The sequence below is a fragment of the Apodemus sylvaticus genome, chromosome 1, assembly GCF_947179515.1.
Source record: "Apodemus sylvaticus chromosome 1, mApoSyl1.1, whole genome shotgun sequence".
In the NCBI taxonomy this organism is placed as follows: domain Eukaryota; kingdom Metazoa; phylum Chordata; class Mammalia; order Rodentia; family Muridae; genus Apodemus; species Apodemus sylvaticus.
In genome coordinates, this window is record NC_067472.1 from 208031297 (window position 1) to 208059213 (window position 27917).

General features: G+C 50.8%; 2 protein-coding genes across 8 annotated transcripts in view; one reads left to right on the forward strand and one right to left on the reverse strand.

Moving 5' to 3' along the window:
* The window catches only part of LOC127676329 (zinc finger protein 787), a 38146-nt gene extending 27721 nt beyond the window's left edge, over positions 1-10425 (reverse strand). The window contains exons 1-2 of the mRNA XM_052172246.1: positions 10384-10425; positions 2272-2399 (exon numbers count right to left, since the gene is read on the reverse strand). Coding sequence (XP_052028206.1) covers positions 2272-2390 — 119 coding nt within the window. The 5' untranslated portion in view covers positions 2391-2399; positions 10384-10425. The remainder of the gene's footprint in view (positions 1-2271; positions 2400-10383) is intronic.
* A 265-nt stretch (positions 10426-10690) lies between these two features.
* Znf444 (zinc finger protein 444) lies at positions 10691-27656 on the forward strand. Of its 7 annotated transcripts, none has more exons than XM_052172254.1 (4): positions 10691-10783; positions 21742-22082; positions 25270-25378; positions 26650-27656. In XM_052172254.1, the coding sequence occupies exons 2-4, from the start codon at positions 21771-21773 to the stop codon at positions 27228-27230; spliced, it is 1002 nt and encodes a 333-aa protein (XP_052028214.1). In that variant the 5' UTR covers positions 10691-10783; positions 21742-21770; the 3' UTR covers positions 27231-27656. The 7 variants fall into 7 exon arrangements, with proteins under 7 accessions (XP_052028214.1, XP_052028213.1, XP_052028212.1 ...); XM_052172253.1 differs by lacking the exon at positions 10691-10783 and adding an exon at positions 10970-11106; XM_052172252.1 differs by lacking the exon at positions 10691-10783 and adding an exon at positions 11200-11296.
* Positions 27657-27917: the final 261 nt, after the last annotated feature.

Below are 27917 nucleotides of genomic sequence, written 5' to 3' on the forward strand. Positions count from 1 at the left end.
GATTTCTGAGTTCGAGGCCAGCCTGGTCTACAGAGTGAGTTCCAGGACAGCCAGGGCTACACAGAGAAACCCTGTCTTGAAAAACTAATAAATAAATAAATAAATAAATAAATAAATAAATTTATTTTACTGGTATGCATGTATGCCAATATATGCACATGAACACAGTTACCCGAAAAGGCCAGAGACGTTAGATTCCCTTGGAGCTAGAGTTACAGGTGCTTTTAAGGTGCTCAGCGTAGCTGTCAGGATCCAAACTCAGGCCCTGCAAGAGGACCAAGCACTCTTAACTGCTGAGCCAGCGCTCCAGGTTGGTAAGCGATCTCAGCCATAACAGTTTTCCACACACAGCTCAGTCAAGGACTGCCAAGACCGGCTCTCCTATGCAGCTATGTCACATTATTCCTTGGTGTCTCTTCACACCCAAGGATTGCATTTTTTCTCTAGGCATCTAAGTGTGGCCTTGTGTTTGGTTCTGACCAATAAGATAGAGCAGAAATGTCATAGGCTACTTCCAAGCCAATGAGCTAGGAAACAAACATGCCTTCCTGGCCTTCTTTTGCCTTTGCTGGATATAACATGGGACAGAGAAAACAGATAAAGCCAGAGAAAACCTGGGTTTGTGAAGCGGTGTTTGTAGAGACACGCCTCCAGCCCCAACCTGAGATTGTTACATGATCAAGAAATAAACATCTTGGTGTTGGAGAGATGACTCAGAGGTTAAGAGTACGTGCTGCTCTTCCGGAGTTCCCAAATTTGGTTCCTTAGCACCCACACAGTGAAGCTCTCAACCACCTATAACTCCTGCTCCAGGAGATGAAACTGCCCCCTCTCATCTCTGCAGGCCGCTGCACTCACATGCACGAACCCACACATACAAACACACAGACACATAATTAAAAATCAAATCTTTCAAATAATGTAAAGCCATGAGACAGATGTGAGTAAGATCGCAGGTGAGGGGAAAGAGTTTCCGTAGAAACAGAACGGCAGACTGGCGGACATGGGACTATATCAGAACATGGCAGACTGGAGGGCATGAAACTGTATCTGACCCAGACTGGCCAATCGTGCCCTTCCCTGCCATGCTCTGGAACTGTGCTAAGAGTCTGAGTCCTGAGGCGGCGGAGGCTGGTAAGCTCTGTAGCTGGAAATAACCTTGTCTTTCAGCATGTGGGATGCGCCTGTCTGTAGAAGAAACACGTGAGATTGTGCAGAGAAGAAACAGATGTTTCTTCCCTGTCCTTCCGGGAACGAAAGCCTCAGGTGCCCCTAAGGCTCTGTGGTGTTCCAGTTGACTTGTTTTGACTCTTCTTCCAAGAGCCTTGTCTCCAAACTCCCATGAAACTTCATCCTGGCCTTTAGCTACTTTCGCCTGCCTGAGTTTCTATCAGCAAACATCTCAAACCTGGTTCAGTGTTAAGTGACAGTTTAGCTCAGCCCCTAGAGTCACTATGCTCACAGGAATTCCCAGGTACAGATTTCTGAGGGGCAGCCCACACCACAGAGCCCTTCACAAACCTTCATCCTCCAGGGATGCCCTCTCCCATAGAGTGGTGGGAGCAGCCTCCAGTAGCAGTGGGGCTGCAGCTGCTGAAGTAGAATTGCCTTAAAGGGTCTCCTGGTTACACAAACACACACATGCACACACATGCATTTATCCTTTGCAAACTATCATTACTAAATTAGCAAACATTTTTTTTTTGAGTTTTCATCAGGAGATGCAGATATTTTGGGTTTTTTTTTTAACTTTCCTTCTCTTCCTATGAGGAAGTGTGGGTCCTTATCTCAAGGCGGGGGTGGGGTGGGGGGTGTCTCAGGCATGCAGTATTGACATCATTCACAAGAAATGTGGAATCCCAGATTTCTTTTTTTAAAGATTTATTCCACTGTTTTTTATTTATGTGTCCGTGTGAGTGTCCACTGGCATTTTGATTGAATACCGTGTGCATGCCCACAGATTCATGAAGGACATTAGATCCTTTAGCTAGAGCTGTCAGGTGGTTGTGAGCCTCCTAACACGGGTGCTGGAAACTGAATGTGGGTCCTCTGGGAAAGCAGCAAACGCCTCTGAGCCTTCTCTTCAGCCCCCAGAATCCGCACTTTAACACTGACCCTGAGGGATCCTCCCACCCCAAATACTGAAACACAGTATGAGATCCCATTCAGGCTCAACATGGATAACAAGAAAGCCTGGGTAAGATTACATCGTCTGTAGCCTTGGCTTTCTCGTCTCTGAATCTCGCATTGGTGACTCAGAAGATAGCTCACCGAGTAGAGGTGCCCACCATCATGCCGGATGACCCGTTTTCAGTCTCCAGGACCGACACGATAAAAGGAGAGAGCTGACTCCCACAGTGTCCTCCGACATACACACCAGTGGCATGCATGACCTTCGCCTAAAAAGTAGACATTTAAATGTAAATAAATAGATAAAAGATCGTACCAGGGAATGGCAAGATCGCTGAGTGGATACAGGCATTTGCTACCAATCTTGACAACCTGAGTATCACCCTCAGGCTGCCCAAATATAGAACCCCAAAACCCTGAGGACTCATTTGCACTTCTCAGACCAAGCCTTGTTAACCAGAGAGCTCATTTTCCCTCGGTAAGGAAATGGCAAACCCTTAGATTTCCACTGAGGAGAACATGCTTCAGCAACGATAAAATGTCCAGACAAAGACAAAGCGATATAAAGAAACAAACTGGAGAAGTTGGTAAACGTTCCCACTTTGGGAACAGACTATTCTCGGAATGTAGGAAGAATTCGTCAGTAGATCCTAAATGGTTCTGGAAAATACATCCATCCCTTTCTGCTCTTGTGGTGGCAGGTGTTATTTTTCAAAGGTGTGTGTTCTGGACAATTCTTGTCGTGCAACATAAACTGTCCCTGTTGTGGCTTCAATCTGACCTGGTACCTGCTTGTCTGTGTCTGGTGAGGTGGTGCAGGTCTTTATAAAAGTGAGGCAGGCGGTCCAGTCCTTACTCTCAGATCCTTCTAGATGTGAAGGTGGGTGGGAGAGGAGGGGCAGAGACAAGGAATATACACTTGGAGTTCCTCAGGGGGATGGAAGACCGGGGGCCCTTGCCACTGCACTGTCTCTGACACAGAGAAAAGCCACTTGAAGAGCTCAGGAATGTCATGTTGCTCAGGTGAAAGAACACAGGGGCCTGGTGTGTACAGAGTCACACAGTGCACAGAGGTCAGACACCCAGCACTCATGCACCAGGTGTAGTGCACGTGTGCAGGTGATCCCAGAGCTCTGCAGGTAGAGGGAGAGGACTAAAAATTCAAGGACATCCTTGGCTACGTATTGAGTCCAAGGACACATGTTTCATAAGCCCATGAGATATTACTTTAATGTTTGGTTAGAATTCTTTTAAAATTGCGCCAGGTGGTGGTGGCACACGCCTGTAAGCCCAGCATTCTGGGAGGCAGAGGCAGGCAGATTTCTGAGTTCAAGGCCAGCCTGGTCTACAGAGTGAGTTCCAGGACCGCCTGACTGGAGAGGCCAGAAGAGGCTGTCAGAGCCCTTGGAACTGGAGTGACAGGTGACTGTGAGCAACCACGTGGTTGCTGCGAACTGAACCTGGGTCCTCTGCAAGAGCAGCCAGGACTCTCAACTGCTGAGCCATATCTCCAGCCTCAGTTTTTTTGTTTTTGTTTTGTATTTTGAAAGAGGGTTTTAGGAGACCAGGTTGAAGATGACCTTAAGCTGTTAATCCTCCTGTCTCTGCCTCCTCGCTGCTAGGATTACACATCCAGTTTATGTTATAATGGAGGTTCAGGGTATTGCATGCCTCCTGCTATAGTCACAGTGCTACATTCGGAAGAGAGAGAGAGAGAGAGAGAGAGAGAGAGAGAGAGAGAGAGAGAGAGAGAGAGAGAGAGAGAGACTAGAAGGTCAAGGTTAAGGCTGGAAAGATTCTGGCAGAGCAGTCAAGAGTGTAAACTGCCCTTCCAGAGGACTTGAGGTCCCAAGCAGGCACACTGGGCAAGTCCTAGGAGCCTTTAAGTCCAGCTCCAGTAATTTGAAATGTTCCCCACAAGCTCATGTCTTGCATGTCTCTTCCCCAACTGCTCATGCTACAGAAGCATGAGTTCATGTTAAATCTTATAGAAATAGGCCAATTAGAGTGGGGACCTTCAAGAATTACATCCACCAGGGGCTGGAGAGATGGCTCACTGACTGCTCTTCCAGAGGTCCTGAGTTCAAATCCCAGCAACCACATGGTGGCTCACAAGCATCCATAATGGAATCTAATGCCCTCTTCTGGGGTGTCTGAAGACAGCTACAGTATATACATATAAATTAAATAAATAAATCTTTAAGAAAAAAAAAGAATTAAATCCACCTCTGGTTTCTCTCTGGGTATCTCTCTCTGTCTGTCTCTCTGCGTGTTTCTCTCTTTTACTCTTTCTCATCCTCTGTCTGTCTGCCTCCATCTCTGTCTCTCTCTGCTTCTGGTCTACCATGATATGAACATCCTCCACTACACACTCTGCCATGAGGGACTGAAACCATGGCCCAAAACATACCTTTCCTCCCTTTCATGCTTCACATCAGATATTTTGGTCACAGCATCCTGAAGCAATGCATGGGTGAGAGTGATCAAAACACCTCTTCTATCCTACACATGAGCACCATCTTCGTGTGTGTGTGTGTGTGTGTGTGTGTGTGTGTGTGAGAGAGAGAGAGAGAGACAGAGAGAGAGAGACAGAGAGAGAGAGACAGAGAGAGAGAGAGAGACAGAGAGACAGAGAGACAGAGAGAGACAGAGTGTGTGCATGTATAGGGACACATCTATGGAGGCCAGGGGTCCATTTCAATTGTTGTTCCTCAGGTATCCGTGTTCATGTGGGTGCACATAAAGAGAGTTGTCCAAGGAGACAGAAGAGGTGTCAGAGTCCCCGGATCTGGAGTCACAGGCAGTTGTGAGTCCTCTGATGTGGGTGCTGGGAACTGGAGTCCGGGCTCTGCAAGATCGACAGGCACTTTCAACCCCTGAGCTGCACCCTGCCCCGGCTTTTAAAGCTATTTTGTATTGTATTGTATTTGTGTGTGCATATGTCTGCTTGTGTCTACGAGTCTGTTTTTGTGCAGGTGCCCACAGAGGCCAGGAGGTTGTGTCAGATCTCTTGGGGCTGAAGTCACAGCATTTGTGAGCTGTCCAATGTGTATTCTCAGATCCACACTCTGGTCCCTGGCAAAGCTGGAAAGTGCTCTTAACCACTGAGCCTCCTCCACCACCACTATCTCGCTTGTTAGTTTGTCTGTCTGTCTGTCTTTTACAGTAGCCCCTGCAGGCCTGGAACTCACCATGTAAGCCACGCTGCCCTTGATCTCACAGAGATCCCCCGCCACTGGCTCAGACACACGGGGTTACAGGCTTTCACCACCACACCCAGTTCATATGGTGCTGCAGACTGAACCCATGCTAGGCAAGCATTCTATGCAAGCCCACCGGAGCTACACCCAACCCCTCATTTAACTGGCTTTTCTCAAATGTATGCAGATCAAAAGATAGCACACACTCCCTACGCCTTTTCCTCCCAAGCTCACCTGCTCAGTTCATCCATCATCATCTGTCCAATAAACATAATCTGAGCCTCCCGGTGCCAGGGGCCAGAGACCCAGAGATGAACCAAACCACATCCCAGCCCTGAAGGATCTCACCGCTTCAAAGCACCATGCAAAGAGAAAACGGTAATTATTATTTTGAGGAGTAATTATAGTGGTGCTATGAAGAAGCTGGGGAGTTTTAAGAAGGGATGACCCCGCACTTTCTGCCAAAGGAATTCTCACCCTGGGGCCCAGAGAAGTCAGAAAGGAGTCTTTACTCCTTCGAAGGCCAGCCCCACCCCCAAAGCTAGGATCAGGAGACCCGAAGTCATCAGCAGTGGTGTCCCTGATGGAACGGCTTGCCCGGGACTGTGCAGGGCAGCGACGCGCGTACTTTACATTGGTAAATGGTTGTGTGCTGTTTGAGTTCACTGAGAGGCTGTCCCAGGAAAATGGCGCTGCCCCCCCCCCCCATTTCAGACCCACGTATGCTTGTCTCCAAGTGGGCTCCAAAGTCTGAGGTAACAGTACTGAAGACAGTGCTATTGTTTATCTCACAGTGTAAACCTGTCTGTTGCAGTGGGATAGCCTTCACAGGGAGGTTTCACTGTGGGAAGTAAGCCATGTACAGGAGAAAACTCTCCTTCATGTGCTAAAGAGATGGGCTCAGGGGTTAAAGAAATGTAACTTAAAGTGTGGGTGGGTGGGTGGGGAGGGACGGTGAGATGGCTCAGTGGTTAAGAGCACTGACTGCTCTTCCAGAGGTCCTGAGTTCAAATCCCAGCAACCACATGGTGGCTCACAACCATTTGTAATGGGATCCGATGCCCTCTTCTGGTGTGTCTGAAGACAGCTATAGTGTACTTACATATAATAAATAAATAAATCTTTAAAAACAAAACAAAACAGAATAATTTGGCTAAAGTGGCTGAGGTAGACAGGCTGGTGGCACACATCTGTAACGCTCACACATCTGTAACGCGCACACATCTGTAATGCGCACACATCTGTAACGCTCTGGAGGAAAAAGCAAGAGAACTGAGCTCAAGGCTAACCTGGGCTACACAGCAGCATCAAGGACAAACTAGATTTCAAAGCAAGAATTTACCCTGCCTCTGCCTCCCAGAGAGCTGGGATTACAGGCGAGCACTGCCGCCCGCCCTGCCCAATGCTGCCACCCCCCACTCCAGGCTTTTATTTTACATATCAATTCAGTCATTACCCCAGGCTTCCTTTGATTATCCCAAGAATCAGGACTCCAGCCTCTTGATTCTTAGAGACAGCAAGCAATAGCACAAACAGTAAGATAGTATTACCATTCCTACCATATCTACATGTCTGGGTTAGGACCTAAACTCCCTCTCTCCCAGGCTGACCTTGAACTCTACCAGCCTTTGTAAGCATAAACAAAAAACAAACAAACAAAACAATACCAAAAAAAAAAAAAAAAAAAACTTGGCTGGGTGGGATCTTTCTATCAGCTCGTCCCAACTCTCTTTATCTCCTTCCCTAGTCTCCGGGTGACAAGTTGATTGGGTGCAGCCACCTTTGCTCCTTTTAGATCGGTGAAGCTCCTTATATGGTGGTTCTTAAGACATCCTCTTATTTTGCATAGTTGAGAAGTTATAATTTATGAACGTGGGCATTCGGTCCCACATCCTTAAGGGATGTCCTGAAGGTTCTGACTTTGCAGAGACACAGACACACCCTGACCTCCCAGACTCGTGCGTCTCTGATTATCAGGGAGTTAGTTAGTAACCTTAGCAGAGGGTCTTTCCTTGAAGGAGGAATGTGAGAACTATTATATAAACAAGCCTTATGCCCACAGCAGCCATAAACACTGGTGGAGGCTCATACCCCCTGGCTCTGTTCCAGGGGTAGGAACCATGCCATCCTGTCCCTTACGCGGCCGGGAGACTGAAGGGAAGTTTTACCCACTGCAAGGAAAGCCTTATTTAAGCTTCAGAAGCCAAGAACCATCAGCTCAGTGGTGGTTCTTGGCCTGTGCAGGCTCTGTCAGGAGCCAGACATGGTGTATATTCTTGTGCTGGTCACCTGTAGCTGAGTACCTTTCTCATCCCTGGGTGTTCATTCACAGTACCACTTCAGGCAAATTTCTTTTTAAACACCCTCATGATTTTCTTTTCTTTTTTCTTTTTAAAATTTATTTTATGTGTATGAGTGCTCTATCTGCAGTTAGTTAAGGTTTCACTGCTGTGACCAGACACCATGACCAATGCAAGTTTTATTTTGACAACATTTAATTGGTGCTGGCTTACAGGCTCAGAGGTTCAGTCCATTGTCATCAAGGCAGAAGCATGGCAGCATCCAGGCAGGCCTGATGCAGGAGGAGCTGAGAGTCCTACATCTTCATCTGAAGGTTGCTAGCGGAAGACTGACTTCCAGGCAACTAGGGTGAGGGCCTTAAGCCCACTCCCACAGTGACACACCTACTCCACCAAGGCCACACCTATTAATAGGGTCACTCCCTGGGCCAATCATATCCAAACCATCACGCTGCATGTACACTTGCATTCCAGAAGAGGGCAGCAGATCCCATTACAGATGGTTGTGAGCCACCATGTAGTTGCTGGGAATTGAACTCAGGACCTCTAGAAGAACAGTCAGTGCTTTTAAGTGCTAAACCATCTCTCCAGCCCTGCTCCTGGCTTTCTTTCAAGGAAGACGTAGGGTCCTCCTGTGCTATGCCTGCCTAGATGCTGCCGTGCTTCTGCCTTGAGGATAATGAACTCAACCTCCGAACCTGTAAGCCAGCCCAAAGTACACATAAATGTCCTTTATTAGGGTTGCCTTGGTCAGGTGTCTCTTCACAGCAGTGGGAACCCTCACTAAGCTAGGTGCTTTCTGCTAGGTGTGACTATCTAGGGTCCAGCCCCACGACTCACATGGCAGAAGGAAAGAATGTTCGTGATCAACCAGGGCTACCCGATGAGTGTCAGGCCAACCTCGGCTACCCGATGAGTGCCAGGTCAGCCTGGGCTACCCGATGAGTATCAGGTCAACCTGGGCTACCTGATGAGTGTCAGGCCAACCTGGGCTACACGTGAGCCTGTTTTAAAAAACAATCCCTTCAAATCAAATTGCTGCATGAACCAGTGGTTTGTGAGTCTGTGGGTTTGAGAACGGGCCAAGTTTTACATGTCTGATAAACTTCCAGATGATGCTCTGCTGTCCTCTTGAACACACGGGTGGCGCTCAGAGAAGCCTGTACTCATGTTTTTGCATCTTCTGAGAATTTGTTTTTCTCTTAACTGATATGCTTAAGCCTATATATATTTTTAAAAGTTTAAATTTTATTTTATTTGCGCACTAGTGGGGGGGTGTCAGATCCCCTGGAACTGGAGTTACAGACAGTTGTGAGCCACCATGTGTGTGCTGGGAACTGAATTCAGGACCTCTTGGAAGAGCAGTCAGTGCTCTTAACCGCTGAGCCATCTCGCCAGCCCCCTGCCCAATCTGTGTGCTCTGTCCCCATGCCTGGCCCAGGCCTGCGGCTTCTGAGGATTGCTCGTTTCTGCTGATGTGAACAAAGACACTGTATTTGGAACAGGAACTTGGATCTGAGAGAGTCAGACATGCGGGTGGCTGTACAGGAGAAACTCAAAGTGTATACTGGAAGGTTTTAAACAAGAGACAAAATCCTTCCTGTGTCTAAAGGAACCGTCTCATGCATGGAGGAGCAAACTGGCCCATATTCATACAATCTTATTTAGTTCTGTTCTTTGCAGTGCTGGGAATGAATTCAGGGCCTTAAACATGTTAGGCAAACTTTTATACTGAGCCATGTCCCAGACTTTGTTGCTGGTTTTGGTTTTTGTTTTAAGTTTGGTAGCTGGAGATACGGTTGAACATATATATATATATATATATATATATATATATATATATATATATATGACGCACATGCATGTACGTCAGTTCCTTCCCTCTACCACGTGGGTGCCAGAATCAAAGCTCGTCTGGCTTGGCAGCAAGCACTTTTACTAGCTGAGCCTTCTCTGGTTTTTGAGAAAGAGTCTTATGTAGCCCAAGCTGGCTTTAAACTCCCTGTATAGTCAAGGGCAAGATCGCAACCTCCTGATCTTCCTGTGTCCACCTCCCACGCGCTGAGATCACAATTTTCAGTTTTACAAAGGAAGGAAATTGGGTCATTGAGATAGCTCAGTGCGTAAAGGCACCTGCGGTCAAGCCTGGTGTCCTGTTTTCAATCCCCGGTCTCTGCTTGGGGAAAGAGAACCAAGTGCTAAAAGCAGTCCTCTGTCCTCCACATAACAAACTGTGATTGATACTCAAACACCACCCCACACACGAAACCACAGTAAATACATGTAGCAACAACAACAACTATATAAATGTGAAAATAAAACTGGGCATGGTAGTTCACACTTCATATTCTGGCATTCTGGAAGCGGAGGCAGAGGGTCATCCTTAGTTACACAGTGAGTTTGAGACTAACCTGGGCTACAAGAGACTACGAGTCAAAAATGTTTACAAAGTATATGAAACGAACCCAAGCAGAATGTGAAAAGCACCACTAGGAAAGGAATGTGGTGTTGCCGGCTCTAGAAATATAAAAGCAGCTTGTGTGGTTAAGCACACTTTCCAAGATGAGGGACAAAGCGGGCAGAGAGGTGGCACAGGGTTACGTTTAAGTGCTGTGGGGATAGACGCTCAGTCCCTAAGTTGTAAACTAGCTAGTGAATAGAAACTAGGGCTACCGACGGCGCTGTCCGTCCACGGATTGGTTTAGGGACATCTGCAGCTTCTGCTCCCATGCTCCCTTTGTCTGCGATGGTACCTTTTTGAAGTCCAGCGAGGAGGGGAGAGTCTGTCTGGCCCACTAGCTTGTTGGAGCCATCGGTCACGTGAACAGAAGCTACGCCTCGTAACCTTTTTGGGGTGTGCGGTGCGTTGGGGTGGGAGGTGGGGGTGGGGCTGGAGAGGCGGCGAAGAGGTTAAAGACGAAGCGCAAGCTATTCTAGACGGCCTGGGCTCGACTTCTAGCACCTGCATGTGGCTCGCCACCGCCTGTAACACGGCTCTAAGGGAATCCCGGTCTCCGTGCGTACTGCGAGCACCGAATCCACAAAACACCCATGCACATCACAAAGCGCAGACCCAAAACCTTCATGCCTTTTCTGAGGCAGGGAAACTGAGGCTCTAGTGTCCGAAGGGGCTACTCAAGCGCCGTTGGACAGGTAACATTTCCCTCCCTATTCACAAGAGGGGAAACTGAGGCTAGAGAGTGGACGGTACGGGACGAGAGAACTAATACTCAGAGGTCGGTTCTCGCTGACCAGCCTCAACCTTCCTTTGACCTAGTCCTGGCGAGGGAGTGCGACACTGCAACTGTCGTCAGGGAGGCGGATCTCCCAATGCTGATTTGAGGAGGACTCCGGCATAGCCTCCACGACCCGGAGGCCGATCTCCCAAGCGTGCTGCCTCCACCGGTTTCCACAGGTTCCTGCTGTCCCTCCCCGACACGTCTGCGCGCGCCAGAGGTCCGCCGGCTGGGCACCTGGTGAGGGACAGAAGGGGGAGGAAAGACCACGTGCAATCTGGGAAATGTAGTCCAAAATCAGAAGCGCTCCGTTTGCGCCAGTGTGAACCAATAGGAAGCGGGTTTTTCCGCTTTACACTTTAAGAAACGTAGTTTTAGGACTGGACGAGATGACAAGCTCGGGACGCAGGAGAGTACAAGTTTCATCGGGGTAGGGCTAATGCAAAGCTGCTCTGTCGCCATGCTTCTTGGGAGATGTAGTTTCCAGCTGGGAGAGGCGGAAAGTGTTGGGCAGCATTAAGGATTCCGAGCGTAGCGAGTGAGGGGACGTGGGGGCGGGGAGGTGCGGGTGAATTTGGCGCAAAGCCTGCTGGGGCATGGAGTCCTGATGAGCTTTGTGCGCATGTGCGGGAAGGTGAGGGTGTTTGGGGGGCCTCGCCCAGGAGAGTGAGGTGAGCTAGAGGGAAAAGGAAGGACTGGAAAGTCCGGTGTACGGGGAACGGGCGGGCCACGGGGACGGGTACCCAGGTCTGGAGGAGGGAGAGGAAGGGAGGGATGGGCGGCTTGGGGGCGGGGGGTGAGGAGGAGGCTGGATCGGGGTTCTAGGGGCGAGCCGGGGAGCGGGAGGGACGCGAGATGCAGACGCGGGAGAGCCGGAGGCCTGGGCAGGCTGGGCAGCGGGAGGGGACTGGGATGCTCGAGGTGGAGCCCAGGGGCGATTGGAGACGGAGCGTGGAGTGGAAGTTGAGAATGCCTGGGTGGCCGCGACCTCTAACCTCTTCGAAGAGGATTGCGGGAAGGGGGCTATTCAGTGGCACCGTGCCGTGCCATAGCAGCGTAGACGGGGGCAGGTGGCTAGCCCTGTGTGCTGTTACAAGTTCACATGCACTTCTGTGGAGCTGAGATTCTGGAGGACAAGTATTTCTTTATTAAAAGCGTATCCGCCTCATTAGCTTGTCGCGAGAGGCGAAATTCGTTGCTGTGCAGAGGGGCTTGGAGACAGATTTTAGGATAAGAGGGACTTAATCTCTCGGTTCTGATCCTCCCTGCTCAGCCGCTCACGTGCCCAGATTCCAAGCGTTGGCCTAGTTTTTTTTTTTTTTTTTTTGTTCAGGTTTTTGTTGTTGTTGATGATGTTTTAGATAGGGTCTCCTGTAGCTCAGGCTGGCCTTCACCACACTCTCGAGCCATGCTAAGCCTTAAACCCGAGAAAGGAATTGAATTAAAAAAATTTTTCACGGTACCCGTCTTCACCCCTCTTTATATGCTATTCTGACACCTGTTCCGATTTATAACTTAGTCTCGGGCGCTTGTTTCGCAGTGGCTTTAAACGACTCACAAGGAGTTTGAGAATAAACCTGTGTTGACAATAAATGCAATAGGTGGGGTTCGTTTATTGTCAGGTGCTGTTCTGGGTACTTTTTTTTCTTTTGACGATTTAGTTTTATTTTAATGTGTATGCGTATTTTGCCTGCATGTGTGTTGGTTGAATCCTTTGGTTATGGAGTTTCGGTCTTGAGCTGCCGTGTGGGTGCTAGGAATTGAACCCAGGGCTTCTGGAAAAGCAGCAAACCTTAACTGCTGAGTCTCCCCTCCCCCCCAGACAGGGTTTCTCTGTGTAGCCCTGGCTGTCCTGGAACTCACTCTGTAGCCCAAGCTGGCCTCGAACTCAGAAATCCGCCTGCCTTTGCCTCCCAGAGTGCTGGGATTACAGGCGTGCGCCACCACCGCCCGTCCTCTCTGGGGTATTTTTTTTTCTCTTTAATTTTACTTAACTTTCCAGCCTTGATGGTTGCTCCCGTTTTACAGCCAAGGAAACAGAGATCAGTGTTTGAGAGGAGCAGTTGTTCTTTGACCAAGGACACATTACTGGTAGGCAGCGGGGACGCTCCAGTTCCGAGGCCCTTGTGCTCTGAGTCAGTGTTTGGTGAGCTGTTGAGCTGAGTGCGCAGAGCGCCCAGTGCAGACTCCTGGCCCTTTGAGGGACCATTCATGGAGTTAGAATGAACATCAGGTAGGGGAGAGGGGTAGGAGAAGGAGATACTGAAAAGTACGCATTTAATAGAATAAAAGTTAAAAGGAAACAAACCAAAAACAGATGCTTGGGGAGGTGGCTCTGGGGGTAACGTGCAAGCTGAGGGTGACCTGTCCATCCGTTGGTAACGGCTGAGTGCCAGGGCACCTCAGTGCGTGTTCTCTGACTTCCAGTCCCAGCTGGACCGGCAGCCTTCAGGTTCCGGAAGAGACCTTTTCCAGGACAGCCTGGAACTCACTCTGTAGACCAGGCTGGCCTCGAACTCAGAAATCCACCTGCCTCTGCCTCCCAAGTGCTGGGATTAAAGGTGTGCGCCACCACTGCCTGGCTCAGTAAGAGACTTAAGAAAAGAAGGTAAGGGGCTGGAGAGATGGCTCAGTGGTTAAGAGCACTGACTGCTCTTCCGAAGTTCCCAGGAACCACACGGTGGCTCACAACCATCTGTGATGGGATCTGATGCCCTCTCCTGGTGTCTCTGAAAACAGCTACAGTGTACTTAGATACTTAAATAAATAAATCTTTAAAAAAAAAAGGGTGGGGGGAGGTAAAGGCACCCTAACCTTAACCTCAGGCCTCCACAAGCCGGGGTACCCACCCATCCTCTCCAACAATCCACAGCTGGGAGAAGTAGAAAAGCAGAAAAAATGATCAGAGATTTTTGAAGTGGGACACTGTACTGGCTGGTTTCGTGTGTCAACTTGACACAGGCTGGAGTTATCACAGAGAAAGGAGCTTCAGTTGGGGAAGTGCCTCCATGAGATCGAACTGTGGGGCATTTTTCTCAATTAGTGATCAAGGGGGGAGGCCCCCTTGTGGGTGGTACCATCCCTGGGGTGGTGGTCTTGGGTTCTATAAGAGAGCAGGCTGAGCAAGCCAGGGGAAGCAAGCCAGTAAGAAACATCCCTCCATGGCCTCTGCATCAGCTCCTGCTTCCTGACCTGCCTGAGTTCCAGTCCTGACTTCCTTTAGTGATGAACTGCAATGTGGAAGTATAAGCACAATAAACCCTTTCCTCCTCAACTTGCATCTTGGTCACGATGTTGTGCAGGAACAGAAACCCTGACTAAGACAGACAGACAGAACTCTCCTCCTCCCATGGTAGCTTGGACCTTGGGCAAGAAATCAACTGCCGGTCCTTTGGGACCAAGCAAGGAAGAAACAGGTTTAACTTTTGTAGCATTTAATTTATCTGGTTTATCAGCTAAGAGTTACTTTACTCTCTGTGGCTTGGAACTTGGGATATGTAGCATAGAAAGACTGGTAACTATTGTCAGTAACTAGTTACTAAAGTAACTAGGAACTTTTTAGCCAGTGCTGTAGTTGACTGAGTTTTGTAGGTTGTGAATGCGTGGGGAAGAAATAGCTGTTTATCTCACCAACAGTTGCTTCTCTGCCCAGCCACTTTGAAGCCCCTGCCACCGCTTCAGCCTCAGCCTCCCTGTAGGTTCCAGGCAGCTTGTGATCTTCGTCGCCTGTTTCTGGGCCAGCGCTGAGTTCTTTTTGACCTAGCCCCGAAGCCTAAACTTTTTGGAGGCTTTCTGTCTTCCCCTTTGACAGGCGTGCTTCTGAGTTCTCTGCACCCTTCACTCACAGGCTAGGCCCAGGGCCGAGGTCTGCAGGCCGCTGTAGGTAGGGTGAGGCTTCAGCAGGTACTTCCACACTGACCTCATCTCCGGGTGTGTCTTCTCTTTCTGTCTGGCTCTAGGCTGACCACTTCAGGTCATAAAACTGAATTCTCTGTATTGCAGGAGTTTGGTCTTGCTTCAAAGGAATACCCCCCTTTCACTTAATCCAGACATGAAAGACCTCTGCTGTGGACTTTGACAAGGGTTGAGGTGTGGTGGTAGGCGAGTTACTGACTGCTCAGACCATTTGTGATTGAAAACTAATTCCACCTTAGAGACAGGCGTGCCGAGGGGCCGGGGACATGACATGACACAGCTCTGAAGAGCACTGCTGCTCTTCTAGGTGACCAGGGGACCTTTTTTATGTAAAATATATCATTTATCATAAGTGCATTGGTGTTTTCCTGGCATGTCAGTCTTTGTTAAGGTGTCAGAAACTCTGGAGTTACAGGTAGGTGTGAGCCGCCATGTGGGTTCTGGGACTTGGATCCAGGTCCTGTGGAAGAGCAGCCAGTGCTCTGAACGGCTTCCCCATCTCTCCAGCCCTGATGATTACGGCTCTAATCCCATCACCCATATAGTGGCAAAAAAGCAGTCTATAACTCCAATTTAAAAATCAAAAGCCTGGGAGGTGGCGGGGCACGCCTTTGATCCCAGCACTGGGAGGCAGAGGCAGGCGGATTTTTGAGTTCAAGGTTAGTCGGGTCTACAGAGTGAGTTCCAGGACTGCCAGGGCTACACAGAGAAATCCTGTCTTGGAAAAACAAACAAACAAAACAAGATAAGCATGTTGAGAAAGACTTGCTTTTCTGTAATTGTCATTTATTTTGTGTGTGGGGTGAGGAGGAGCTGACATGAACATGGCGGCGTGTGCGTGTGCGTCATACACATTATATACATATTTATAGGGAAAGGACAGCTTGAAGGAGGCAGTTCTTTGCTGTTACAGTGGGAGTCCTGGAACCCAGACTCAGGCCCCCAGGCATGGAGGTGAGAGCCTTTGCCCACTGAAGCACCCCTCTGCCTCCGGGCGTGGTTCTGTTCTTTCTAGGAGTCCCTTCTTTACGATGTCAGGTCCCTGCTCTGCCTTCTGGAGTGATTTCAGCAGCCAGATCACCAACAGGGGCGTGGAGTAGTGTTTCTTTTTCCTTTAATTCCTTCTTTACTGTGTCGTCAACTGATCCTCTCGGCTGTGTTCAATTAATTTAGCTCCCAGCAACTTTATTAAAAATTAAAAGCCAGGTGATGGTGGCGCATGCCTGTAATCCCTGGACGTGGAGGCCGGCAGATGTCTTAAGTTCAAGGCCGTGCTGGTCTACAGATGGAGCTGTATGACAGGGCTACACAGAGAAACCTGCTCTCCAAACAACCCCAAACTGAGCTGTAATTGTAACTGTAACATAAACATTTATATATAATGTATAATTATATATAAGTATAATTTAATTTTAATCCAAACATTCCCCCATCCCAATCCCGTGTATATTCATTCCCCCATCATGCCTCCCAATTTGATGAGCTCTTTTATTTTTTGCCCCCCACCCCCCAGCAGGGTTTCTCTGTGTAGCCCTGGCTGTCCTGGAATTCACTCTGTAGACCAGGCTGGCCTCAAACTCAGAAATCTGCCTGCCTCTGCCTCCCGAGTGCTGGGATTACAACCACCTCCCAGCTTGATGAGCTCTTTATCTTTGAAAAAAGAAAATATACACACGTAATGCATAAGTACAACATGCTCGGTCCACTTAATGTTCCTTGGATGTATATGAACTCAGGGCTGCCTCTTTGGTATTGAAAAGCCAATTAAGGGGCTCGTCACTGAGAGAGGCTAATATTTTCTCCTCCCCCTCCCCTCTGCAGTCATTACTTGCCTGTAGTGGTTTTGTCGAGGGGTGGGATTCCTTCTCGGTTAGTCTATTGATTTTTGTCACTGTTCTGCCTTGTTTAGGCAGCTGTATGGTTGCGGTATCGTGGGCTGTAGGTTCCCTGTTATTTCTCGGAGATGTAACCTCACCCTACACACACTTCCTGGACCTCTGGATCTTGCAGTCTTTGTGCCGCTTCTGCAGTGTTCCCTGAGCCTTGTGTGTAAGTGTTGTGTTGTAAATGTATCTTTGGGGGTTGAACTCCCCACAGTCCATTGATCTCTCTATTACACCAATTATGCTTTGCTGGTCCGGCAGACTGGAGGTGGTGAGTTTCCCTCTAAGATCCATGACCTCAGTAGCCCCGGGGAGTTCCTCTAGGTCTCTAGTACCAGAGGTAGAATGTAGCTACAATGTAAAGACCCCAGGCGAGATTGGAAGAGCTAGAAGCTAAGACCATGTCAGGCTAGCAAGCTCATTTGTTGATGGAGTGGACGAAATGGTAAACTAACTTTAGTTTCCCGATCCCAAGTTACAGTGAAGATACAGGTGACCGAGGTCATGTGTGGTGGCATGCCTTCCTATGTATGTGTGGTGACTGAAGTCGTGTGGGGTGGCGTGCCTTCCTGTGCGTTAGTTAGCAAGCTCAGAGTGCCACATCTGTAGGAGGTGCTTTGCTGTGACTTAGTGTTCTTGACAGGACCTCCTGAGTCAGTCTTCAGGCTCTCTGAGGACTGTGGGTCCAGGCCAGTATTTCTCATCCTTAGTGCAGCTGACACGTGATGCCTGGTCACTGTGTGGAGAATGTCCCAGAGTGTTCGGGTGTGTCTCTGGCCTGTACCCTTCAGCCACAAGCAGCATTGTTCATTTTACCTCCTGTCTGGCAATCATAACGTCTCCGGGACTTCCCAGACATTGCCTGGGAGTCAAGCCACCGTCCAGATTCAGAGCCTTCTCCTCATCCATCATCTGTCCTCGGGCTGGGGAAGAGGAAGGGCCCATGGCTTTCTTGCGACTTGGCGGTTTTATGAGAGAACCCGCGCAGATAGTTACTGGAGTCCTTGGTGGCTGGCCGCATTTGCCAGCTTCCAAGCAATTCAGTAGCTGCTCCTGCAGAGCTTGTGCCCTCCCCCACCCCACCCCCACTCCCAAATTCTCTGACTGCAACCCTAGCCCCAAAGTGTCTGTAGGAGGAAGTTAGGACGTCATGGAGCACAGCCCTCTCTCTTAGGATTAGTGCCCTCTTAAAAAAAAAATGGAGGTCTCTCATGGTGATGCTTACCTGTACTGTGAGCGTTTGAGAGACTGAAGCAGGAAGGTCAGAAGTTCAAGGTTATCCCAGGCTGCTTGGTGAGTGAGAGGCCAGCCTGGGCCATTTGAGACAAGAAAAGAGTCAGATACTGAGTGGAATCCTGCAGTCATTGTAAGTGTTCCTGCTGGGGTGGGAGGGCGTCCTGGGGCTGGAAGACCCAGGGAGGCACTGCAGCTCCCAGAGGAGGCCTCTCCCCCCCCCACCCCCCCCCCACCCCCGTGAGCCGAGGAGCTCAGGGGCCTGGCCTGCTCCGTCTCCCTCCATCTTAGTAATCAGTAGGCAGAGCAGATAGTCCCCACATCCGAGTCCTTACTCCAGGCCAGGGTCCACTGAGAGTCCTTCTGTGGAAGTGCACTGAGTGCTTGTAACAGCTAAGCATCTCTCAAAGCCCCCTCCCCCGGTTAAAAATGTTTTTATTAGCATACATTAACTATGTTGATCATGGGTCCCAGGATGCACGCATCTCGATCACACTTACGCGACCTTCATAGCCCTCTCAGCCTCATGTCACTCCCCTGGTCCTCTTTCTGTCTCGATTTGTCTCTCTTGTGCTCCCCCACACACACATACACCACAGCCCTATGAGTTTAATGAGGTTCTTTACCTGAGCATGGGTGAGGGGTTATTTATAGGAGTGTAGACTGAAAAAAATATTAGCTGCCTGTGGATCCACAGGGAGGGGTGGACCTTGTAAGCCCCTCCCCTGTAGCTACTGTTAACCCGCCACTCCTAGTGGCTGGGGTCTATTGACCTGACCTCCCAGAGAATGTTGATAGCCCAGATTTGAGGGGAATCGTAGCTGCTGAGACGTCAAGAGTGCGACTGGCAGGTGTTCCACAGTGCGCCCTCTCTCACACACACACACACACACACACACAATCTTCCCTCCAATTCCCTCTACACTGAGTTTGGAGGGAATGATAGAGATGTCCCATTTAGGGCTGACCATTCAAACACCACTTTCCTTAGCATGTTAACCGGCTGGGAGTGTCTGTAGTGATGGCTCACTGCATGCAAAAAAGAAGCTTCTCTGAGCCAAGCTGACAGCAGTGCCGAGCCCTATGCACGCTGTGTGACAGGCACGGCACGGCATGCCTGGGCACAGCAGCTGGGGCTTACCCCTGAGGGCCTGTGACATTTCCAGCCACGGGCTTCGATTAGGTTTTTACTAAAGGGTGGGAATTCCCTGCTGAGGGGTCCCCCCCTGAAACTGTCAGGCCACTATTGCACCACTGGGGGTATCTTATGGCTCGATGTAAGTGAGGCACCTTTTTGTGTTTCCTTATTTTAATAGCCACAAGGAAACTAGGAAGAAGACGACTCCGCCCAACCGCGTTAGCACCTGGGAGGGAAAAGCCACAATTTAGGCCTGGTCTGCTGGAACAGAGAGAGAATTTGTTTTGTTTGTTTGTTTTTTTTTTAATTTTGTTTTGTTTTTAATTTGGATTTTAATAAAATTTCTTTTTTTTCTATTTTTCTTTTATTGAAAATAGATTTTTTTCTATGCAATGTATTTTGACTATGGTTTCCCTTCCAGAAGTGTCACAGCTCTGAGGGAAATGGTTTTCCCAAGTACAAGCCAAAGGTAGCCTTGAAGTCAGCAGGCAGGGAACACCACAGGGTCACAGCACATAACTGTCCCCACACAAGACATTTATCAGGGCAGACACAGGCTGGCTTCCACTGCCTCTGCTCAGACAGGCCAGAGACAGCGAAGAAATCAGTGGGAGGCAGACTTTATATCCAGTTTTTGGGGTGTGTAGCGCTTTCTAGGGTGGGCTCAGGGATTAGGTGGAGTTTCAGAACCCTGAAGTGAGTTTGGACTTTTTACCCTACACCTCCCCAGCGTACCCCCGGGGCCTCCCCAACTGCCTCCCACCCGTCCATGCTCTTTCTGTCTCAGAAAACAAGCAGGCACCTGAAGAACAGCAACAAGATAAAACCAAAACAAATCAGAACAGGACAAAACAAGCACAAGACAAAGAAAGAACCAAAGAAAAAGCACAGGAAACAGATACACAAGAATCTCAGAAACACCGAATTGGAAGCCATAATATATGCAAAGGACCTGAAAGGTTAAAAAAAAAAAAAAAGAATAATGAATTCCAAAGATGTCCTGATTAAACATTATGAGACGACCTCCAAAGTTCCAGTGAGTTTGTTTTCCGTTGTTGGACATGGGGCCTGCCTTTAAGATTGGTTTGTATACCCAGAGAGTCTGTTGGAGAAAACTAATTTTTAATTTCCAAGTGGTTATCGATTGGAGATAGATAGCGTCCGGGCTAGGAATGGAGGCGTGGTGTGACCACTCTTAGTTCCGGGACCTCATCTGGCACACACCCATGCCCCTTTCACTTACCGCCAGTCTCAGAGTGTGTCTGTCGGCCCTGTTGTGTATGGGAGGCACTGTTTCCTCCTATGGTGGCTTCGGTCCTCTCTGCCTCCTACAGGCTTTCTGCCACTCTTCTACGAAATTCCCAGAGCCCTGAGGGGAGGGATTTGATAGGGACCCTCGTCAGGACGGAGCTGCAGGGCTTCTCACCATGCTGTTGTTCACTGTGGGAAGCTTCTCTGGTGGCTGAGCATAGCGCTGGTGAATGGCTGGAACAGCGCCCTTAGCACTGAAGTGTGCTTGGAACAGAGCGTTTTATTGCTGGGGTCTTTAGCAGAACAGTAGTATTTATTTGGTTTTCCCTAGGTCCCTGGGGTCTAATCTCAACTTCTTGGTCACCTGAGCTGTGTCAGGAATAGATTTCATCTCATGGAGTAGACCTTAAATCCAGTCAGATTGTGGTAGGTTCCTCCCACAACGCTTGCCTCACTATTGCAGGCATGCATCTTCTGGCTTGTCACCGAAGCAGACGCGATGCAGGCGGCGGGTTTGTAGCTGCGCCGTTCACCTTCCTCCTCCTGCATTGTGCGGCCCATCTCCCAGCGCGCGAGCACTGGGCAGGGTGTCCCAGCGCGCGAGCACTGGGCAGGGTGTCCCAGCGCGCGAGCACTGGGCAGGGTGAAGGCTCGAGGTGGGGCACCGCTCAGCCTCTTGGTCGGTGTTGAGTGACTCGTGGAGGTCTTAGACTTCAGCAGTAGGGCTTAAGACTTAGCAGCTTGTGGAGAGCAGCAGATAACCTTGGCAGTAACCTAGATCGTCTGGGGTCCCGTGGGGCCCCCTGGACCACAGCTTGGTTAGATGTAAGCCATTCCTGGGACTAGACGCTTCATTTGGTCAGGAGAGAGATGCAGTTGAGGCTCTACTCCCCCATTACTCGGGTGATTTAATTTAGATCTCTCTCTCTCTCTCTCTCTCTCACACACACACACACACACACACGTGCGTACGCGCGCATGCATGTATTTAAACCCTTCTGCTATATAGGTTTCCATATGACACATAGAAGACAAAATTCTCTTTTTGTTTTTTAAGATTTATTTATTATTATATGTAAGTACCCTGTAGTTGGCCTCCACACACCCCAGAAGAGGGCGTCAGATCTCATTACAGATGGTTGTGAGCCACCATGTAGTTGCTGGAATTTTCTGAGCCATCTCTCCAGCCCCAGAAGAGGTAATTCTAATTACCCTTTCTAAAGCACTGATCACAGGAACCTTGCCAGTGGCCTGTCTTGTCTTCTCTTTGGTCAGAGAGGCAAGCGGGCATGCTTTCATTTGGCAGAATAGTGAATCAAAGCCCAAAAGACTGCTAAGACGTGGACCAGCCAGGAATGGTCACTAGCCATTGGCTTTGGATCGTTCCTTGGCCTACATAGGAGGCTGTGGCCCGCTGAGTTGGGCTCTCCCGTTGCTGACTCTTCCTCTCCACAGGTGCTGGTAACTCAAACCTGGGCGGTGCCATGGAGGCCCCGGCGCCCCAGCCAGTGAAGCAGGAGAACCTGGCCGTGGAGGCTCTGACGCTTGACTCCCCGTGGCACCGCTTCCGCCACTTCCACCTGGGCGATGCAGCGGGGCCACGCGAGGCCCTGGGGCTGCTCCGTGCCCTGTGCCGGGACTGGCTGCAGCCGGAAGTGCACACGAAGGAGCAGATGCTGGAGTTGCTGGTGCTGGAGCAATTCCTGAGCGCCCTCCCTGCAGACACCCAGGCGTGGGTATGCAGCCGCCGGCCCCAGAGCGGAGAAGAGGCTGTGGCGCTGCTGGAGGAGCTCTGGGTGAGCCCGAGGCCTGGGGTGTGGTGTGGGCGGGGCTTCGCTGGAGGAGCTCTGGGTGAGCAGGAGGCCTGGGCCGTGGTGTGGGCGGGGCTTCGCTAGACTCTGCTGCTCAGTCTGGCTGCCCTGGTACTTGAAACCAAAAGCACCCAGAAATGAAGGTGCAGTCTACAACTGGTGCCAGGGTGACAGTTGCTCTTCCAAAGATGCAAAGGTGCCTTTCCAGTGTCAGCAGGCCCCAGTTCCTCCTTCAAGTCATATACAGTTGGCTGGAAGATCTAGGTGAAACGGCCACTGGCTAAAGAAGTCTGGGAGACAGCACAGGTTGTCCTCTGCTGCTGATGAGCACAGCGCCAACTGGTCTTAGCTACAAAGTGGGGAGCAGCGGGCAGGGAGCCCTTAGTCCAGTGTGGCAGTGCAGACTGTAAGAGACTGAGGGTTATGGAGAGTGCAAGAGCAGCCTGTAACTAGATGAGACCCTTTTCTTTATAGAGAAACCAACCCTAAAACAGAACACAAAAGCGGGGCTCCACCGTCGAGGCCTTGCTGTGCAGACTTCTTACTAGTTCTGCAGCTCAGCAACATGGCAGACCACCCTGGCAGGCTGGTAATCTCGCGTGGCTCGGACTCCCACCTCAGACCAGTTACAAGCTGCTTCTGTCTAGATCAGGGTCTAAGCAGAGGCCCCCCTCTTCCCAAGTATGGCATTTGAAGGCTTAGATACGGCTTCCCAGAAGCCAGGACGACAGCCAGCTCTCTGTTGGGCAGTTAAGTTCTTGTCTTTGATGTTGTGTGGAGTTAGTGGTGAGGGTCGTACATACACCACCGCGCGCGTGTGGAAATCAGCAGTCAGAAGGTAACTGCAGGGGTCGGCTCTCCTTCCACCGTGTGACCCTCAGGATCTCAGGCTTGGTAACAAGCACCTTTCCCTGGTAGGCCATCTCCACGGCCCACAAGTCCCTTTGAAGATGTATGTGGTGATTATCCACCTATAATCTCATTATTGGGAATTAAGTTAGGAGGACTTTGAATTTGAGCCAGCCTGGTCTACAGAGTAACCATGCCTGAAAATACCAACCATAAGAAAAATGTATTTTAACAGCTAGGGGATGGGGTCCTCATGAGTCAGAGATTCTCAAAGCAAAGTCATTGGGCTCTGTGGCTCTAATGACTGCTCATTTCCACAAGTCTTTGGGGTTTGGAGGGTGTCAGGAACGCCTTCTGGAGATGGTCTTGATGTCTGTCTTACCTGACATTGCTATGATAAAGTAACCTATCAAGAGTAACTAAAGGAAGCTTTCTTTTCTTTCTTTTCTTTTCTTTTTTTTTTTTTTTCTTTTTTGGAGACAGGGTTTCTCTGGGTAGCCCTGGCTGTCCTGGAACTCACTCTGTAGACCAAGCTGGCCTCGAACTCAGAGATCCGCCTGCCTCTGCCTCCCTAGTGCTGGGATTGAAGGCGTACACCATCCTGCCTGGTTGCAAGCTTGTTGCTAGAATCAGTCAGAGAAGCTGCCCGTGGACTGGCCACAGTTAGGGTGAGTCCCCCACAGAAGCGCAGGGGCTCTTTCCTAGGTGATGCTGTCGTGCCGAGGTGCCGGGTCAACCATCACAGTGCGTGCAGTCTCTCTTTGGTGATGTGTGCTCTGGGCTGCATTGTAGATGCAGCCCCACTTGCTTAGGAGTCTCGTCCTGGTTTCATGTATCCCTGGTTGGAACAGTCCCTGGCGTTCGTGAGCGCTACCTACATAAATGGTGGGTTTGGCAGTACTGAGGTGCACTGACCTGCCCTGAAGCTTCACGCCAGAAGGCCAAGGCATATTTTGCTTGCTCACTTCTCTTGAGACAGAACGACTGAGGAGAGATCGACCTGCCTATAGACATCCAGCCTCTGGTCCGCGTACACCAGCAGCCGCGGGACTGTGTGAGACCCAGGAGCAGAATGTCTGCCAGCCCACGAAACCTCAGGACATGCCAGTGGCCGGCCTGGGGAGCTGTGAAGAGTCAGCCCTGGCCTGTGCTTGTGGTTGTTAGCACAGGAAATGCCAAACCGGTTTGTCTCGGAATTGAGGGAAGTCTTAGAGCCCCAGAGGCAGCTGGGAACATGGAAACTTAGCACAAAATACTGAGGGTATGATGTGTGAGCAGAGGAAAAATTCGTTTAAAAAAAAAGAAGAAGAAGAAGAAGAAGAAGAAGAAGAAGAAGAAGAAGAAAAAGAAGAAAAAGAAGAAGAAGAAGAAGAAGAAGAAGAAGAAGAAGAAGAAGAAGAAGAAGAAGAAGAAGAAGAAGAAGAAAGAAGTAAAACCCATGGCAGCTGGTCCTGAGAGCTCTCAGCCGCGAAAAGCATCCGAGGCGCCACAGACCTCTGTAGCGAGCGGCCCGGGAGCGAAAGGAGAAACAGCAGCTACAGGCACCAGAGGCAAAGGAGGGCAGCAGTGTGGCGAGTGAGCAGACCATAGCTGCTGAAGCTGGAAGCACGTCTGAAACCTCGAGGGAAAGGACGTTTGCAGAGTGAAATCCAGATGGCAATGCAGTCTCATAAAGAAGCACCACATCTGGGCTGGAGAGATGGCTCAGTGGTTAAGAGCGCTGCCTGCTCTTCCAGAGGTCCTGAGTTCAATCCCCACATGGTGACTCACAACCATCTGTGATGGGGTTTGATGCCCTCTGCTGGTGTGTCCGAAGTCAGCTACATACATTAAATAATAATTAATAATAATAATAATAGGCAAATCCGAACTCTGAAAGCCAGAGTACTCACATACAATAAGCAAACAAATAGAAGAAAATAAACAAACAGACAGAAGCAACAGCTCTTGCTGTCCCTGCAGAGGACTGCAGTTTGGTCTCTAACACCCACATTAGCAGCTCACAGCTTCCTGTTCAGCTCCAGAGGATCGATGCCCCTCACATGTATGCCAATCCCCAGCCACAGAAATGAACACAACAGGCCGGGGTGTCGATCACCTCCTCTCCCAGCACGCGGGAGGCACAGGGTGGCAGATCTCCGAGTTCGAGGCCAGCCTGGACTACAGAGCTCCGGGACAGCCAGGGCTACGCAGAGAAATGCTTGCAATGGCGTGAAAAAAACAAAACAACAAAACAGGCCACAGGATGTCGGAAGTGTGTGGAGGGAGGAAGGCAATGCGGGCTATGATGGTGTCTCACTCAGGATATGCTGTCTCATTTCAGGGCCCGGCAGCCTCCCCAGAGCGCTCGTCAGCAATGAGGGCACCTCGGGATCTGACAGAAGGCCCGGGGCTCAGTGTTGGAAAGGAAGAAAGTGGGGTAATTCCCTTAGGTGAGCAGCCGGCCCTTTCTCCACGTCGATCTTGATGAAGAAAGAAGCCCTTGTCTCCCAGGCTGTCAGGGACTAGCAGCCTCCCGGTCTCTTTTTTTTTTTTTTTTTTTTGGCTTTTTCAAGACAGGGTTTCACTGTGTAGTCCTGGCTGTCCAGGAACTCACTCTGTAGACCAGGCTGGCCTCGAACTCAGAGATCTGCCTGCCTCTGCCTCCCAAGTGCTGGGATCACAGGCGTGCGCCACCACCACCCAGCCTGGCCTGGCAGTCTTAACCCAGTGAATTAATTGTACAGGGACGGCTCACACATGCCCCTGCCCTCGGGGAGCCAGCCCATGAGAGGTGGGCTCACGTGCTTACTGCCTGCCCGATGCTTCCGTGCCAGCCCGTGGAAACTCCATCGCATACCCAGAGCGATGTGATCTTTGGAGCTAAGGTCGTGCTGATTCAGTCTCCTGCCTCAGCCTGCCAAGTGCTGAGGCTTGAGGCATACAGCTGTGCCCGTCTGGCTGTAGTGTACTTGGGTGCAGGGTTCTAGTGGTACTCACCCAAGGGTGCATGCTGCTAAATCAGGATTGGGCCCAGGCAGTCTGCCTCGGGGCCTCTGCACCCCAATTGGCTCTTCCTACCCCAGGAGCTATGGTGGTGGTCTGTGGTCTGTACCAAGCCCTCATCTGGGCATGGAGTCTGTTACATCACCTTAGGGTGAGGGGCAGTTGCCAGACATCCAGAAAGAAACCACATAGCCGCTGAGGGTAAGAATAGGGCAGCCACAGGAGACAAGTGGGCATTTCAGGCAAGAACTACCTGACCCAAGGCCGTTGGCATTCCCAGGGCTCCACAGAGCAGATGGGAAACCTAGACAGGGGTCCTGTGGTTCGCCTGTCCCCGTTTCCCTGCCTCAGTCCGTTAGTTCGTTCTACTCGGACACCTCAGCCTTACAGTGCAGTTGGCCCACCCATTGTGTCCCTCTGTAATGTCCCTCAGTCCCCGCCACCTGGTTCCTCCCTCCGTCACTGTTGCTCTGTCAGTATGCGCCCTCACCCATGTGTCCGTCTATCCATCCCCGGTACCCAGCCCCTCTACGGACTCCCACTTTTTTGTCTCATTATTCCCTGCCCCGTGTCCAGCTAGCTACGCATTGGCGTTAGGCTTTGTGAAGCTCCTTGCTTAGAGGCGCAGAGGTGGGAAACCTGCCCTCCAGGTCAGCTCCCTGCCCCAAACTACTGTCAGCTCAGCCTGGCCCTGACTACAGTGTACCTTCTCCCGCAGGAACCGATGCCGCCTCCGGGACAGAGGTGCCTGCCACAGGGAACGGCGAGGCCACGCGCCCGTACAAGCAGGAGCCGGGCAGCCCTCCGCCAGCTCCGCTGGTACCCGTCCTCCCTGCCTTCCTGGTGGCCCCAGGCACCGTGTCGTGCCCGGAATGCGGCAAGTCTCCCCTGAAGCCAGCGCATCTGCTGCGCCACCGGCAGAGCCACTCAGCGGAGAAGCCGCACGCATGCCCGGAGTGTGGCAAGGCTTTCCGGCGCAAGGAGCACCTGCGGCGCCACCGCGGCACGCACCCTGGCAGCCCGGGGCCCGCGCTGCGCCCCCTGCCTGCGCGCGAGAAGCCGCATGCGTGCTGCGAGTGTGGCAAGACCTTCTACTGGCGCGAGCACCTGGTGCGCCACCGCAAGACGCACTCTGGCGCGCGGCCTTTCGCCTGCTGGGAGTGTGGCAAGGGCTTTGGGAGGCGTGAGCATGTGCTCCGCCACCAGCGCATCCATGGCCGGGCGGCTGCCGTAGCGCAAGGGACTTCTGCACCGGGGCCAGAGGGTGGCGGCGCCTTTCCGCCCTGGGCTCTGGGGTAGCTGCGGTTCTAATCACCTGCTGCAGGGCGTCATCCCCTTAAGAGTCCTCCCAACTTCTTCCCTTTCTAGCCCCGTATCCGCTCCTTCCTCCCCTCTGGAATTCTCAGCTTGCACCCGCCCCTGTGAAATACCCTTCTCTCCCTCCCTCATTCCGTCCTCTTTTTCATGGAGAAGAGACTTGTCCCAGGACATCCTTCACATGGGAAAAGGGGCTCAGGGGAGGAGCAGAGCCCCCACCCCTCCCAAGGAAGGTGATCTTGACTTCGAACCCCAGAAGAGAGTTGGGGCCAACGGAGAGAGGAGGCCCAGACCCGGATCTGGTTCTCTCCATGGCCCAAAGGAACGAGGTGGGGAGAGGTACCGAGAGCTTGTCCCAGACGGCAGGTCACCAGCATCTGAGAGAGTAATAAAGTGACTGACTCAGTGCGTACTGGAGTCCGTCCGTGACCCTCCGCTGTGGTGGGGGCTGGGCTCCACCTCACACTGCAGGGAGAAAGACCGGCACCACGTGGTATGCACTCCCATCCTGGTTGTCCTAGCTGTATATAGCTTCAGGAAGGGGGACCACCCCATCCCTCCTTTTCTTAGCAAATAGTTCCAGTTTCGTAAGTCATGGTGCCCACAGCCATTGCCGAGTCATTAAGTTAGGTGACTCCAGGCCACTCCTAAATAATCAAGTGCCAGCCA

Coding starts and splice junctions, on each gene's coding strand:
- Znf444 (XM_052172254.1), top strand. CDS start 21,771: ATGGAGGCCCCGGCGCCCCAGCCAGTGAAGCAGGAGAACCTGGCCGTG. Junction 22,083..25,269: donor CGCTGCTGGAGGAGCTCTGG/GTGAGCCCGAGG, acceptor GTCTCATTTCAG/GGCCCGGCAGCCTCCCCAGA. Junction 25,379..26,649: donor AAGTGGGGTAATTCCCTTAG/GTGAGCAGCCGG, acceptor CTTCTCCCGCAG/GAACCGATGCCGCCTCCGGG.